At 37.3% G+C, this 13448-nt stretch overlaps 1 protein-coding gene across 10 annotated transcripts in view; it reads left to right on the top strand.

The window, feature by feature from the left end:
* The window catches only part of MAGED1 (MAGE family member D1), a 62736-nt gene that overhangs the window by 34395 nt on the left and 14893 nt on the right, over positions 1–13448 (top strand). For 3 of the 10 annotated variants that reach the window (XM_031019697.2, XM_081808860.1, XM_081808859.1), the window contains one exon: positions 10474–10682. The exons of 5 other annotated variants lie outside the window; for them this stretch is intronic. In XM_031019697.2, the coding sequence (XP_030875557.2) occupies positions 10541–10682 (142 nt within the window). In that variant the 5' untranslated portion in view covers positions 10474–10540. The remainder of the gene's footprint in view (positions 1–10473; positions 10683–13448) is intronic. 2 more of the 10 variants (XM_081808866.1, XM_081808865.1) reach the window with 1 other exon arrangement.

Raw genomic sequence — 13448 nt, 5'->3', positions numbered from 1 at the left:
AACACTGATTGTCCCAGGGTAGAACTGAAAATTTCAGTATTTGGGCCTAGTCACCTTGGACACAAATTGTACTCTGAAATGGTGTTCTTTCATTGAGAGCAGACAAACACAGTATTTAAGTTTGTATACGAGGGCTCAAAAGCTAGCATGAAGCTAACTAGCAAAAAGAATGAGAACTAAAATGACTGTTAGATCTAAATTTTTAGAGAACTTGTTGTTAACAAGAGCATCCTATGGTTTTTTACCCTTTAAGAAATGGTTCACATTGATCTTTCTTTAATAAGGCTTCCATACATCTGAATGAATGGCTAAACCCCTTTCTAATATTCCATATAAAGTTTTGCTACCACATCCCATGACAGAGCTCTTTTGGTTTTGCCCTCCTAGGACTTAACAGTATGGCCAAGGAAGATAGATCTGGTTGATGCTCCCCACCATCCTGATTAAGTAGCACCTATTGTACAATGGTAACTCTACTCCTTCAGATTTTGGACTGCCTAATCCAGAGAAATTGTGAGTTTAGGAGTGGTAGACATACAGTTTCCTTGTTTACACCTATTCTTAGTTGCTGCCAAGTGTTTGTCTTAAGTGCTAATCAAAACAAACTTCACTTAGAAACTTCTGTGTTAAAACAATAAAGCCAGTAAATAATTTTCATGATTTCAATGGTGTGGGAATTTTAAGAGACCAATAAATAACACTTTGTCTTCCCTGCCTAGGTTCAGAACCAATTGAAATACAAATTTAGGACTCTAATAGATGGAAATCAAAATATCATCTTCATTACTGATAAAGATGGCTGGAGAAGGTGGTTTTAGTGTAAACTTCCTAATGGTGGGCCCCAAAATTAGGCAGACTTACCTAGGCAATTATAAGCAATGCTGAAAAACCGAGAGACTCCAGGCCAAAAGTAGGCCCCTTATTGCACAGCAAGGAGCTAGTCGGAATGCATGTTCTCCATAGGCATACAGACCCCTGGGAGAAAAAGCAGAGAGCAAGGGTGTGAGCCATATGTCTCTCAAACATACTAGTCTTATAACTCATTCTCCCGTGGGCAGAAAAGCAGGAGTGCTAGTCTACTTGAAGTTCTTCCACATGGAAATATGAGAAGTAAAGATTAAGTGTTCCCTCTAACACAGCTCAGTGATATATTCAGTATTGCCATTTGCTTGAAGCTGTCTGTCTCTTTAGGACCAAAAATATCACAATTTTGCTGTAACAAGAAAAGCTATAAGGTATTTTGGGAAGACTTTATAGTGCAAATAGCTTAACTGCATAGATCATAATTAAAGACACATCAGTGAAGTATTAAAAACCTCATCTAAATGCTATAACAAAACATGAAGAAATGCTTCTTAAAGGCAAGTATACCAAAAGGAATCCATTCACAACTATTTACCAAGTGAGAACATTAAATATTATATCTTTTGAGCATGATATCTTCCTCTACTTACTAGAGCTTTGAAATGAGGCTTCAGTTGAGAAATTTCTCTGGGTTCATGTAGTATGCACATGTTGGGAAAGTGTGTAGGTATGGGTGGGGAGAAGGGAAGGGAGAAAAGAAAATGAGATTTAAGGGGATGGGCACCATGTGTAAAATTGTGGATGATCTGGGCCACGTGTTTGATGCAGAGATGGGGAGAGTATTGAGTGACAGTGGGATAGTGGGAGTGATGAACAAGCAAGGTATGTGTGATAACCATAACATTAGGGACAGTGTGAATAATGGGGGAGAATGGTCTGAAATCACTGAAAATGAAGAGGGGCAATGTGAATGATAGTGATCGGACAAGATCAGAATATATGTGATACTGGTAGTTATAGACACGATGTATGTCATACTGTGGAAGATGAGAATTGTGCTTGTGTGGTATGGTTGTGTGAGAGAGTGAGGAGGGAGATATAATGGTAAAGGACACAATGAGACAGTGGGATTATTATGTGTAAAAATGTGGATGGGTATTTCAAGTAGTCATAGGAGGATGTAGACAGTGGGTGGAATGGGGAAAGTTTAAGTGATGGTAGAAGATAGATTCATAGTGGAAGTGATAGAGTTAGTGTTTGTATGTGTGTGTGATGGCTGGGGGAAATGAGAAGTGTATCTACTTTGGGGAGCAGATAGATGCGGTTAGTGTGTATGTTAAGGGGGAGTGGAAAAGTGTTATGATAATTTGGAGTGTGGATATCATGAGTGTCTGAGTGGGGTTGTTGAATAAAGCATATGGGAAAATGCAGTTTCAAGTGTCAGTGAGGAACAGGAAAAGTATGCGTGTGACAACAGAAGTGATGTGGTTATTGGTTGTGAGTGTATAATAGGGAGATGGCATGAGCATGTGGGAAAGTTTTGGAAGATGATGAAGGTTTTATAGTGGGGTTGTGGACTGTGTGATAGTGGGTGTGGTGAGACACTGATAATGTAGGGATTGAGTGATTATAGGTGTGGCTGAGTGATGGCAATGGTGTGTGTTGATTAGAACTAGTTGTATTTGACAGTGAGAGTTACGGTACTGTATGAACATTGTGTGTATGACAGTGGATGTGCAGAAATGGGAGTAATAGAGATAGTGTGCATGCTAGTGGGATAGTTTGGAGAATTGGGACAGTGTGTAGAGATCATAAGTCATAAATCATAGTAATTATAAGTCATAGAGGGAGTCATGAGTGAATGAGATAATCTGTTAAAGACTGTGAGAGAGAAATTTTTCATGTAACAAATCTGAAAATGAGTTGTTTAAAATGATTAGGAGATATCTTTATCTTATCTAAAATCTAATGAAGTCCAGGATTTCATCAATGCCCTTCACATACATATATTTTTTTTGTTTCATCATCTTTAGCATGTGGCTCCCATCCTTCAGGTGCCTCATGGTTGCAGGATGCCTTATACAACTTTATCCATCATGTCTGTTTCAGGTAGGAAGATAAGGAAGAGGAGAGTGTAAAATATCTTGTCAGTAGAATTAGTCTCCTTTATACGGAGCTTTCCCAAAAATCTTACCCAACAACTTCCACTTACATCCATAGGACAGAACTGACACATGGCCACCACTATCTGCAGGGGTGTCTGGGAAATGTAAGTTTACAGCTAAGAATGTTGTCACCTATAATAAAAGGCAAGGTTTATTTAGTAAGAAAGAAGGGATGCTAGGTAGGATATAGCCAGGAGAGAAGGAGAATGGTTGCAGGTGTGGGAGAGAGGGTATAATTAAAAGATCAAAATCCCAGAGGTAACAGATACAGGTAAGGTTCAACGTACAGCGGTACTATAAGACTAGCATAGTTTGAGATGCTGGAGATATCATGGTAAACAAAAATAGACATGTTTTCTCTGCCCTCACGGAGCTTATTGTCTTGTAATTAGAGACAGACATTAATCACAGACCCAAATATTTATGAGGTTGACATTGTAATAAGTGTTGTAGAAGCTAAGTGCATGGTTCTGTGAATTGATTTAAAGAGGGTTTGACCTACTCTAGAAGGCCAATGAAGGAGGAAGTGACAATTGAACTGAGACCAGAAGGCAGATTCAGAATTAATTGGTTGAAGGATGGCCGGATGGTTGGGATGGAGGAAGAGTGTTCCCAGAAGAGGAAATGGCATGAACAAAACAATGCTCTATTTATTTTTAAAATGTATTTTATTTTTATTTCATTTAGAATATTTGCTATTGTTATGTCTTCAAGTTCACTAATCTATTTACTAGTTAATTCCATCCAGTGAATTTTTCATTTCAAATATTATGGTTTTTATTACTAGACATCATTTGCACCTTAATTAAAAATGTCTCATTTCTCTACTTAACATGACTTTTCTCTAGCTTTTTGCACATAAGGAACACAGTTATAGTACTTTTTTGAGAGAGAGAGACAGAGCTCTTGTGGGGTGGAGGGAGGGGCAGAGGGAGAAGAGAGTATCTTAAGCAGCCTTCACGCCCAGTGTGGAGTCCACTGGAGCCTGAGGTGGGGCTCAGTCTCACCACCCTGAGCTCATGACCTGAACTGAAATCAAGAGTCAGACGCTTAAATCAACTGAGCCACCCAGGCGCCCCAATTATAGTACCTTTTTAAATGAGTTTGTCTTCTAAATACATCTATGTAAGTTGTGGGTCAGTTTGGATTGATTGATTTTTTTTCCCTCACATTTTTCTGCTTCCTTGCATGCCTGGTTTTGTTTTGTTTTCTTTGTTTGTTTTTTGAATGCTAGGCATTATGAATTTTACCTTTTGAACTTTACATTTTGGTAAATTTTTTGCCTTTTGGTGCTAGATATTTTTGTATTGTTATATATCTTCTTGATGTTTATTATGAGATGCAGTTATTGGGAAGCAGTTAAATCTTTTTTGAGTCTTGCTTTTAAGATTTTAGGCAGGACCATAGAAGTGTTTTGCATAAAGCTAATTATCCCAGACTAGTGAAGCAAGGCCCATCTGAATACCTCGTGCCTCATGAATTAGGAGTTTTTCTGCTCTGGATGGTAGGAACAGGTGGGAACAGGCATGATCCCCAGACTTGTTTGAGCTTTTGACATTTGTGCATTCTAATCTTTTCAGGTTGTTCTTTCCCCAGCTTTGGGTAATTTACTTATATGCATTAACTGATCAGTATTCTGCTGAATACTTTATGACAGTCTTTCAAAATTCTTCAGAATTCTCAAGTGCAGCTCTCTACTTTTTGGTATTCTGTTCTCTGAACTCTAGCCACCTTGTTCTTTCTGATCTCATCTCTGTCACCTCAACGAAAGAAATCCTCTGGGCTCTGACTGTGTTCTCCTTCATTGCACCATGAACTGGAAACTTCCAAATTGTAAAGGCTCACCTTATCCTCCCCACCCCGCCCCCCCCCGCCCCACCATCTCTCAGGGATCACTGTTTTTCACTGCCTAATGTCTGATGTCTTAGAAACAGTGATTTCATATGTTTGTCCCTTTTTTTTAGTGTTTTTGTCAGGTTGGAGGGTAATTCCAGTCCCTGGCTTGCCTCTTAGGAAGCTATATGGTGGAGACTTGTTAGATAACCCTCTCCTTTTCCTTTTTTCTTTTTCTCTTCCTTTTCCTCTTCCTTTTCTCTCCTTCTCTCTTTTCCTTTGAGCTTGTTGGTTTCCTCAGTACTGCCAAGTATCAGATATAAGTGACAGTTGCACTTCTAAAATTTTTGTTATCAAGATGAGAAGGAAGAGTCTGAACAAAATAAGAAACATATTCTAAGATTTTTGGATCACAGGGGATATGACCACATATTCCAAGGGTAAATCTTCATGACTTCAAACTTAAGAAACTTCTGAGTATAAAGTCAAGCTAAAGAGACAGATTAACTTCCCTTCAAAGGATAGATTTTTAAGGCTTGGGATAGATACAGGATTGTATCCAAGACTACAGTAGGTGTTAGAATAATTGTGCTCTAATTTCAGACACTGTCGTACATGAGGATGAACCCATACATAGGACAGGCAGCCCATGGTGTGGGTCACAGGATCTTAGCTTTCTTTATCCAATTTCAATTTCAGAGATCACGGGTCACCAAGAAGGTTATGATGGTGAGAAAACATGTATAAAGAGCGTTAAAGAGCCCTTAGCCAGGCTTCAGATTTTGTTAACATCAGAAAATTCATCAGTAGAGATAAACCCTATGAATGTAGTGATCATGGGTCTTTCAACCAGAGTTCAAATGTTAATTTGGTCTAGTTGAATACATGGTGAAGAGAAGCCATAGGAATGCAGTCAGTGTAGAAAAGCCTTTAGGGGTGACTCAAACTTGAGTAATCATCAGAAATTTCAATATGGAGAGAAACTATTAAATATCCAAAATGTGATAAAATACTTCCTTCTGTTTTTACCCCATGCAGGCTCCCCCAATCTCTATAAGTGATTCTTTGGATCCCTCCTCCCATGGCTTTGACAAAGGAGGGAAAACACTCTTTCCCAAGCCAAAGACTTACAACACTGTGAATTCTTCTCTAATTTTTCCTAGTCTCTAAGTACATTTGGTCAGAGAAGGAACAGAATAAGTATCAGTAGGGTGAATAGTCTGCTATTCTGCATAAGTCCTGTAGGAATGTGTTCAGAACTCCTTGGTGGTTCCCTTTAGAATAGGGAAATACTTGGTTTCTTTTTTTTTTTTTTTAGGCTATGTGGCTTTAACTAAAATTCTGAGGCAACTTTAAAAGTCACATTCGATACCCTGCTAAATTCGATATCCTGCTAAATTGTTTTCTTCATGCTGTAATAGAAATCGGCTTCTGTCATTGTTTAAACATCATAATAATTTAGATTTGTATAATTTCCCACTAAGAACAAAGTCTTCATAGGTAAATTACTTATTTTAGGTGCTAAGTATGCATTTCTGAATTACTTTCCATAAAAATGAATATTTACTTGGCTTTTGAATGGTTAAGGACAGCCCTAGTATTTTTTTTTTTTAAAATGGAGGAAATGACTGTGGAAAACAAAGTAATAGTTTGCATGTTTCCTATATCAAGAATTCATGAACAAAATTAAGAGGCAAGCCACAAGCCAAAAAAATGTATTTATAACAAATATGGTAGGAATAAAGTTAATATCCTTAATGTTTAAAGAACTCTTATAGAAGTAGAAATGACTAAAAAAACACTGAGAAGTGTGTTTCCCTTCATTAATCATAAAGTAAATACAATTTAAATCAATTAAATATTTTATCTATCAAACCAGAAAAGATATTTTTAAAGCAAATACTGAATATGATCAAGGGACATGAGAACTCTTCTACATTACTAGTGTCGATAAAACTTTCTGGAAAGCATTTGGGTATTGAATAACAGCCTTAAAATAGTTCATACCCCTTTGACCTAGTAATTCCATTTCTAATAATATACCCTAAGGAAATAATTGGAGATAGGCACAGAGCTTTGGAGGAAGAATCACCACAATGATAATCTAATGAACAAAAATGAATGGAAACAACACCTTTGTTAATTAGTTGAGTAGGTACATTTATATAATGGGATATTATATAATTATAAAGAAGTTTACAAAGGCTTTTTAATATCTTGGAAATTGTTTTAATATCAGAATAATTGTTATGTAACATTATGTTCTAAAAACAGTCTCAGATGCAGTATATTATCATTGTGCATGTTGGGGGGTGTGTGCAATGTTGGAGATGGTAGGGACCATTTTTCCAGTGTTTTTCAGATCATCCTTGTTTCATAAAATGAAATCAGAAAATGCCATAAGCTGAAGTATGTGATGACTTAAGTCCAGCTCTGTATCTTTTATAGTTTTTTATGCTTTATGATTCTCAGGTGGTTTTTAAGTTTTATATTGATGCTGAACATGAGGACACCTATGGATCTAAATCATATCCCAGGTATCTAAGAACATTCAGATATACCTGTGAATTTTCCAGTGCACATGACAGAGGGTCTCTAAGTCACAAGATACCAAAAGCCCATATGGTAAGATTATCTGATGAGATATCAAACACCCTCAAACTGCATGGAGGTTCTACTTGCAGACTTCCTCTTGTCTCTTCCGATAACCTCTTCTGATAACCTTCTCCTTATTAATGTTAATTGTTGTGGTGATGGGAGTGAGGAATTAATTGGAAGGGAATAGGGAATTGGTCATTGTGAAGGAAGATGTAACCTATTTAAGTTTATGCCAAGATCATTTGATATAATCTTGAGATGTCACTTTGCCTGCTCTCATGCTGCAAATTGGCATCAGAAAGCTCCATAAAGTATCTCAAAATTGTGCAAGTCTAACTGGACTCAGTTTTGTTTACATTTGACTGAGATCCAGTAGTCCTTGAAAAGAGGTAATACACGTGTTTTTGCTCATCATTGTTTCCCCAGCACTTATCACAATACATAGCATCTAGTAGGCATACTTAAATTTCTTTTAAAATTCTTACACAGATAGAAATAAAGGAGGTAAAATCAAGTTAGCTTCCATCCAAAAACATGGAAGGATTTAAGAATTCTGTAGTGCTCATTTTGAGGCACCATAATATTTTTTTAATTTTTTAGTTTTTTAATTCCAGTATAGTTAACATACAGTATAATATTAGTTTCAGGTGTACAGTATAATGATCAACAATTGTATACATTACTCAGTGTTCGTCATGATAAGTGTGCTCTTTAATCCTCGTCACCTATTTCACCCATTCCCCCCACCCAACTCCCCTGTGGTAACCATCAGTTTGCTCTCTGTAGTTGAGTCTGTTTCTTGGTTTGTCTCTCTCTCTTTTTTTCCCTTTACTTACTGGTTTTGTTTCTTAAATTGCACATAGGAGTGAATTCATATGGTATTACCTTCCTCTGACTGACTTATTTTGCTTAGCATTATACTCTCTAGCTCCATTCATTCTTTGTTATGGCTGAATAATATTCCACTGTATATATACACCACATCTTCTTTATCCATTCATCTATCAATGGGCACTTGGGCTGCTTCCATAAGTTGGCTACTGTAAATAGTGCTACAGTAAGCATAGGGTTGCATATATCCCTTTGAATTAGTGTTTTTGTATTTTTGGGGTAGATACCCAGTAGGAAGCATCCTAATGTTTTATGTTTGGGTCTCAATGTATAGTACCTATGTAGAAGTTTCAGGAAGGACCCATTATTTCATATGATTATTCTATCATTCACTCCACTATGATTTTGGTTTTATTATTTCTTCTTGCATATCTGTTAAACTATGATTTGTATATTATTTATATTATGCAGTGAACTTTTCATCTAAAATAATATTTTACCTTAAAGTACTATGTCTGATATTAATATATCATTTGTTTATTGTGTGCCATAACTTATTCTGTCCTTTTATTTTTATCCTGGATATATATTTATGTTTGAAATGTTTCTCTTATGTATTGCATGCAATAATGGAGAAATGTTTTGCATAAATTTCCTTTGATTAAAGCATCCTAAAATATCTATAATTGCGGTTTTGATTTCCTCTTTGAAGGAAAGCTTCATTTATTCCCTCTCCAATGCTCCTGTCTTTGTGTGTTCCAAGATTCTGCCCTATATTATATTGTTTTCCTTCTGCTCCAAGAAAATCTTTGAACATTTCTTGTAGGATAGATCTGCTGGTGATGAATTCCTTCAGTTTTTGTTTGAGAAAGTATTTCTCCTTCACTTTTAAAGGATACTTTGCTAGATGTAGAAATGTAGGTCAGTGGGTTTTTTTCTTTAACGTTTTAAATATTTCACTCCACTCTCTTCTTGCTTGCGTTGTTTCTGATGAGAAGCCTTCAGTAGTTCTTATCCATGTTCCATTGTAAGTAAGATACTTTTTTCTTCTAGCTTCTTTCAGGATTTTCTCTTTGTCTTTGGTCTTCTGCAGTTTGAAAATTATGTGCCTCAGTGTAAATCTTTTAGTATTTACCTGTTTGATGTTCTTTGAGCTTCTTGGATCTGTGATTTGTTGTCTTCATTAATTTTGGAAAATTCTTAGCCATTATTATTTGCAGTATTTCTTCTGCTTCATTCTTCTCCCTCTGTGTTCCAGTTATGCATATGTTGCATCTTTTGAAATTATCTCATAGTTCTTAAATATTCTGGTTTTTTAAAATTATTTTTCCTATTTACCTTTCAGTTCGGGAAGTATCTCTTAATCCACCTTCCAGCTTTCCTCAGCTGTGTCCAATCTACTAATGAGTCCACCAAAGGCATTCTTCATTTGTTAATGATTTTTTTCTAGCATTTCCTTTTGATTTTTTCTTAGAATTACCATCACTCTGCTTACTTTACCCATATCTAAGATTCTTGCATGTTGTTTGCTTTTTTCATTAGATCCTTTAATGTATTAATTACAGTGTGTTGAATTCCCTGTCTGATAAGTCCAACACTCTTTCATATTTAAGTCTTATGCTTCCTTTGTCTCTTCAGACATTTTCTTCTTGCTTTTTGGTGTGCCTTCAATTTTTTTGTTGAAAGCTAGACATGATGAATTAGGTAATAGGAAGTGAGATAGATTGGTCTCTAGTGTGAAGACACAGGTTAACCTTGCCAAGAGCGGGCTTTGTTTAAAGTTTCCTTTAGTATTAGGTGTGAGAGCCTCCATATTCTTCTAGCATCCTTGATTTTGTTTCCTCTTTTGACTTTGGGCTTCCTTAAGTCCTCTTCCTTAGAGAGTCTGTCTTGCAGTTCATTCAGTTATAACCCATTGTTAATATACTGGAGCGCTGTTGCTGTGGTGGTATGGTATGAGAGAAAAGGGAGTGTTTTGTAATATTCCAGTTAAATGTCGGAGTTTTAGTGAGCCTGTGACCTTTACAGGTATTTCTTCTTGTGTAGTCCCCCTCTCTGTGCCCCTACCTTAGATGAGATAGGAAAGCTAGAGAGTTTGGAATGAGAAGGATGTCCTTCCTCCATGGCTTTGGAACAAGGCTCTCGTAGTCTTTCCTCCTGGAGAGTAGGCCTCTGTTGTGGAGAAGGCTCTGGGCATATTTCATAAGGATATTCACAAGGATTCTTCCCCTCTTCCTGCCAGGGCCACAAGGGTGTCTTTCTTGGATCTGCACTCTGAGAACCTGGTGAGATTCCTGGAAGTAAAGCCCATGAAAGTGTGCCTCCCCCCAAGACTACCACTCCCGGGAGTTTCTCACTTTCACTCTAGTCCACACTCAGCCTCCAGCAACTTGTCAAAATTATCAGTTAAGTGTTCCTGCAAGTTTATAGCTTTAGTGGCTTCTGTTTCAGGTAAGTATATTTCATTTGTGATTCTGGATTTGCCTATTCCTCAAGATTTCAGGATGGTGGTTTGTTCTGAAACCTCATTTCTCTGTCGGGTCCAAGAAAAGTCATTGATTTTTAGTTTGTTTAGCCTTCTGTTGTTTTTAGCACTTCTTTTCAAGGTGTACCTCCAGCTTCACATTGATTGTGTTGAGAAGAAAAGCAGACAAGAAGCAAAGAGTTGGTAGATATTGTGGGTTCCTGGAGAAACCTAAGCCCTGTATTTCAGGGATGGGAAGAAACCCCAGGTTGGTTTGTGAGATCCTCTAACAATGTGGCCTTGTGCCTCACTTCCTGGATAAGGCCAGGAGAGATGAAGACTACAAAAATAGAAATGGTTGTGTGGTGTCTGTAGGGATTTTGAGCTTTAGGCCTCCTCACATAGTTTCTCTCAGCTCAGGGTATCATGGGAGTATAACAATATATTAGGCAAAGACAACCTCACAGAGATGAACAGACCCCATCATATGATAGGAGCCACAGAATATTTCCCATGTATATGAGTGGTATATGACACCCTCAGAGAGAGAGTCAGACCCCAAGAGGGGTTTGTAGTAAAGAATGAGGCTCAAGTCAACAGCTACTTGGTGAGCCAGATATCACATGAGTGTCAGTGTGGATATGGGATACTCAACAGAACCCATTCTGATGTTTTGACACTAAGGTCTATAACTTAGACACAACCCCAAAGAAGGGCGTAAGGAGAACTCCATACTGCTGGAGATTGAGTTTCAACCACTCAATCGATTGGGAAGTTGACATAGAATTTATAAAATGAGTTGCAGAGAAAAAGTAAACTTACATTTCCTGCATACCTGAATTTGTCAGATAATATCCATACTTGATGAACAACCAGCAGCATAAAGTATGTGATAAATGATGAGTATTGCAAACAAATTTATCTATTCAAAATGTGGGGCACATGGTTCTTACTAGTTGAAAACCACAGTGGTCTTACCTCAAGGCAGGAGTGACATCATGTGAGAAATCACCTCCGGCACTTTGCTGGGTACCAAATACAAAGGAAACTGGGTATTTGAGGAGAAAAAAAGAAGAGCTTCTTATATTCAACATTCTTCTCTCTGCAGAATGAAATCTGCCATTTGTGAGGTGTGATTCCACATCATTTCTTCTTCTTGTTCCTGTCCCTCTTACTTCAAACACTTCTCTTTTCTCCCTTATTATTTCCTCTACTGCTTTCTTCCTCATTTCTTCCTTCTCCTTTTTTATTTTCCTTTCATCTACTTATTAATCTCTCTAACTCCTCCCATCCCCCCTCATACTCTTCTGTACTACATCTCTTCTTCCTTGTGCATTCTGTTTCCTTATTCTCTTTCTTACTGCTTTTTCTGTTTCGACTTAATATGTATTCTTTCTCCACTCTTATTTCTCCTTATCTTAATTATTCCATTTACTTGCAACTATTTTCATTCATCCTTTCTCTGATCCCTGTTTTCTTCTTTCTTCTTTCCTTCTTCCATCTATTCCTCTTCCCCCCTTTTCAATTTTTCTTTCTCCAGTTCTCCCTCTTCATGCTCCCTTCTAATAAGATGATAAAATAGAATGCAATTAAGGTGTACTTATAATGGTAGACTCAACGGGAATAGGTGATGGATTAGATTTGTGAGTAAGGCAGAGGAAATATTATGAATAAATAAAATAGGAAGGGAAACTACTAAATATGATTTTTAAAACTACTTGTAAGAAAGCAACAAACATTCTAAATGTTGAAATGGTAAAGTCATTTCAGGAAAAAGAAAAGGATGTTACTTATTGGGATTATTACCCAAAATTGTTCTTGATGTTTTAGCAAATCATCTAAAACAACAAAATAAGTGCTGTATGTATTGTAAAATAAGAGATCAAATTATATTTCTTACAGTATGACTGTACATTAGAAATTCCAATCATTGTACATTTTTTAAAAGCATCAGAATTGAGGACTTTTGCTTCCAGTAGGAAGGAGTAAATGGTGTAGATATACTTTACCCTATTGATCCCTGGGCATTGTATATAAACCAAACATGAGAAGACCTTGAAAGTTAGAGATAAGATGGCACACCTTCTAGGGAATTTGGATCCCAAGGAATGACATGGTGGTGAGTTCCTTGGGTTTTCTTTTGGCCTCATATATCACAGACCAGATGCTGGAGAAGCTTGCAAACTGGAAACACCAAAGGACATAGACCAAAAAATAAAAAGCCCCAACATAACTCTGTTCTTTCCATATCTAAAAGACAAAGACAGCATAGCAAGACAGAAAAATTTTTTTAGACAGTAACTGCCCTACTCTAGCTAAATGCCAGAGGGGAGACTGTGTCCCTATGCCTACCAGCAAAAGCCAACTAGAGACCCTATACTTCCATGCTTGCCAGGCTGTAATGAGGTCTTTAATCTCCAGACAGAGTGTCAGGGAAGGGCAAATGGGGAGTGGGAATAGCGCAGTCCCACAATATCAGAAACCATGTGGGGAGCCTGGATCTCCATCCCTAAAGATGATAATGAAATGCACCTCCCCCTAACCAATGAAGTCATGTCAAAAGAAGGCATAGTGGGCAAATGGGATTTTTATCACCACCCAGCACTAAAAATGATACACATTTACCATGTAATTAGGTACCCAGGTCCCTCCCAGTCAGGCTGATACCAGTAAAACCTTAATATGGAGCTGGAACTCTCACTTAGCCCTCAATAAAAAGGAGCCCCTCTCTCTCAGGTGTCAGTGGAGGCCGA

This window comes from Leptonychotes weddellii, chromosome X, assembly GCF_054177405.1.
Source record: "Leptonychotes weddellii isolate Sample4059 chromosome X, ASM5417740v2, whole genome shotgun sequence".
NCBI lineage: Eukaryota > Metazoa > Chordata > Mammalia > Carnivora > Phocidae > Leptonychotes > Leptonychotes weddellii.
Note: the sequence above shows the minus strand (reverse complement) of the source record. Positions and strands in the feature narration are given on the sequence as shown.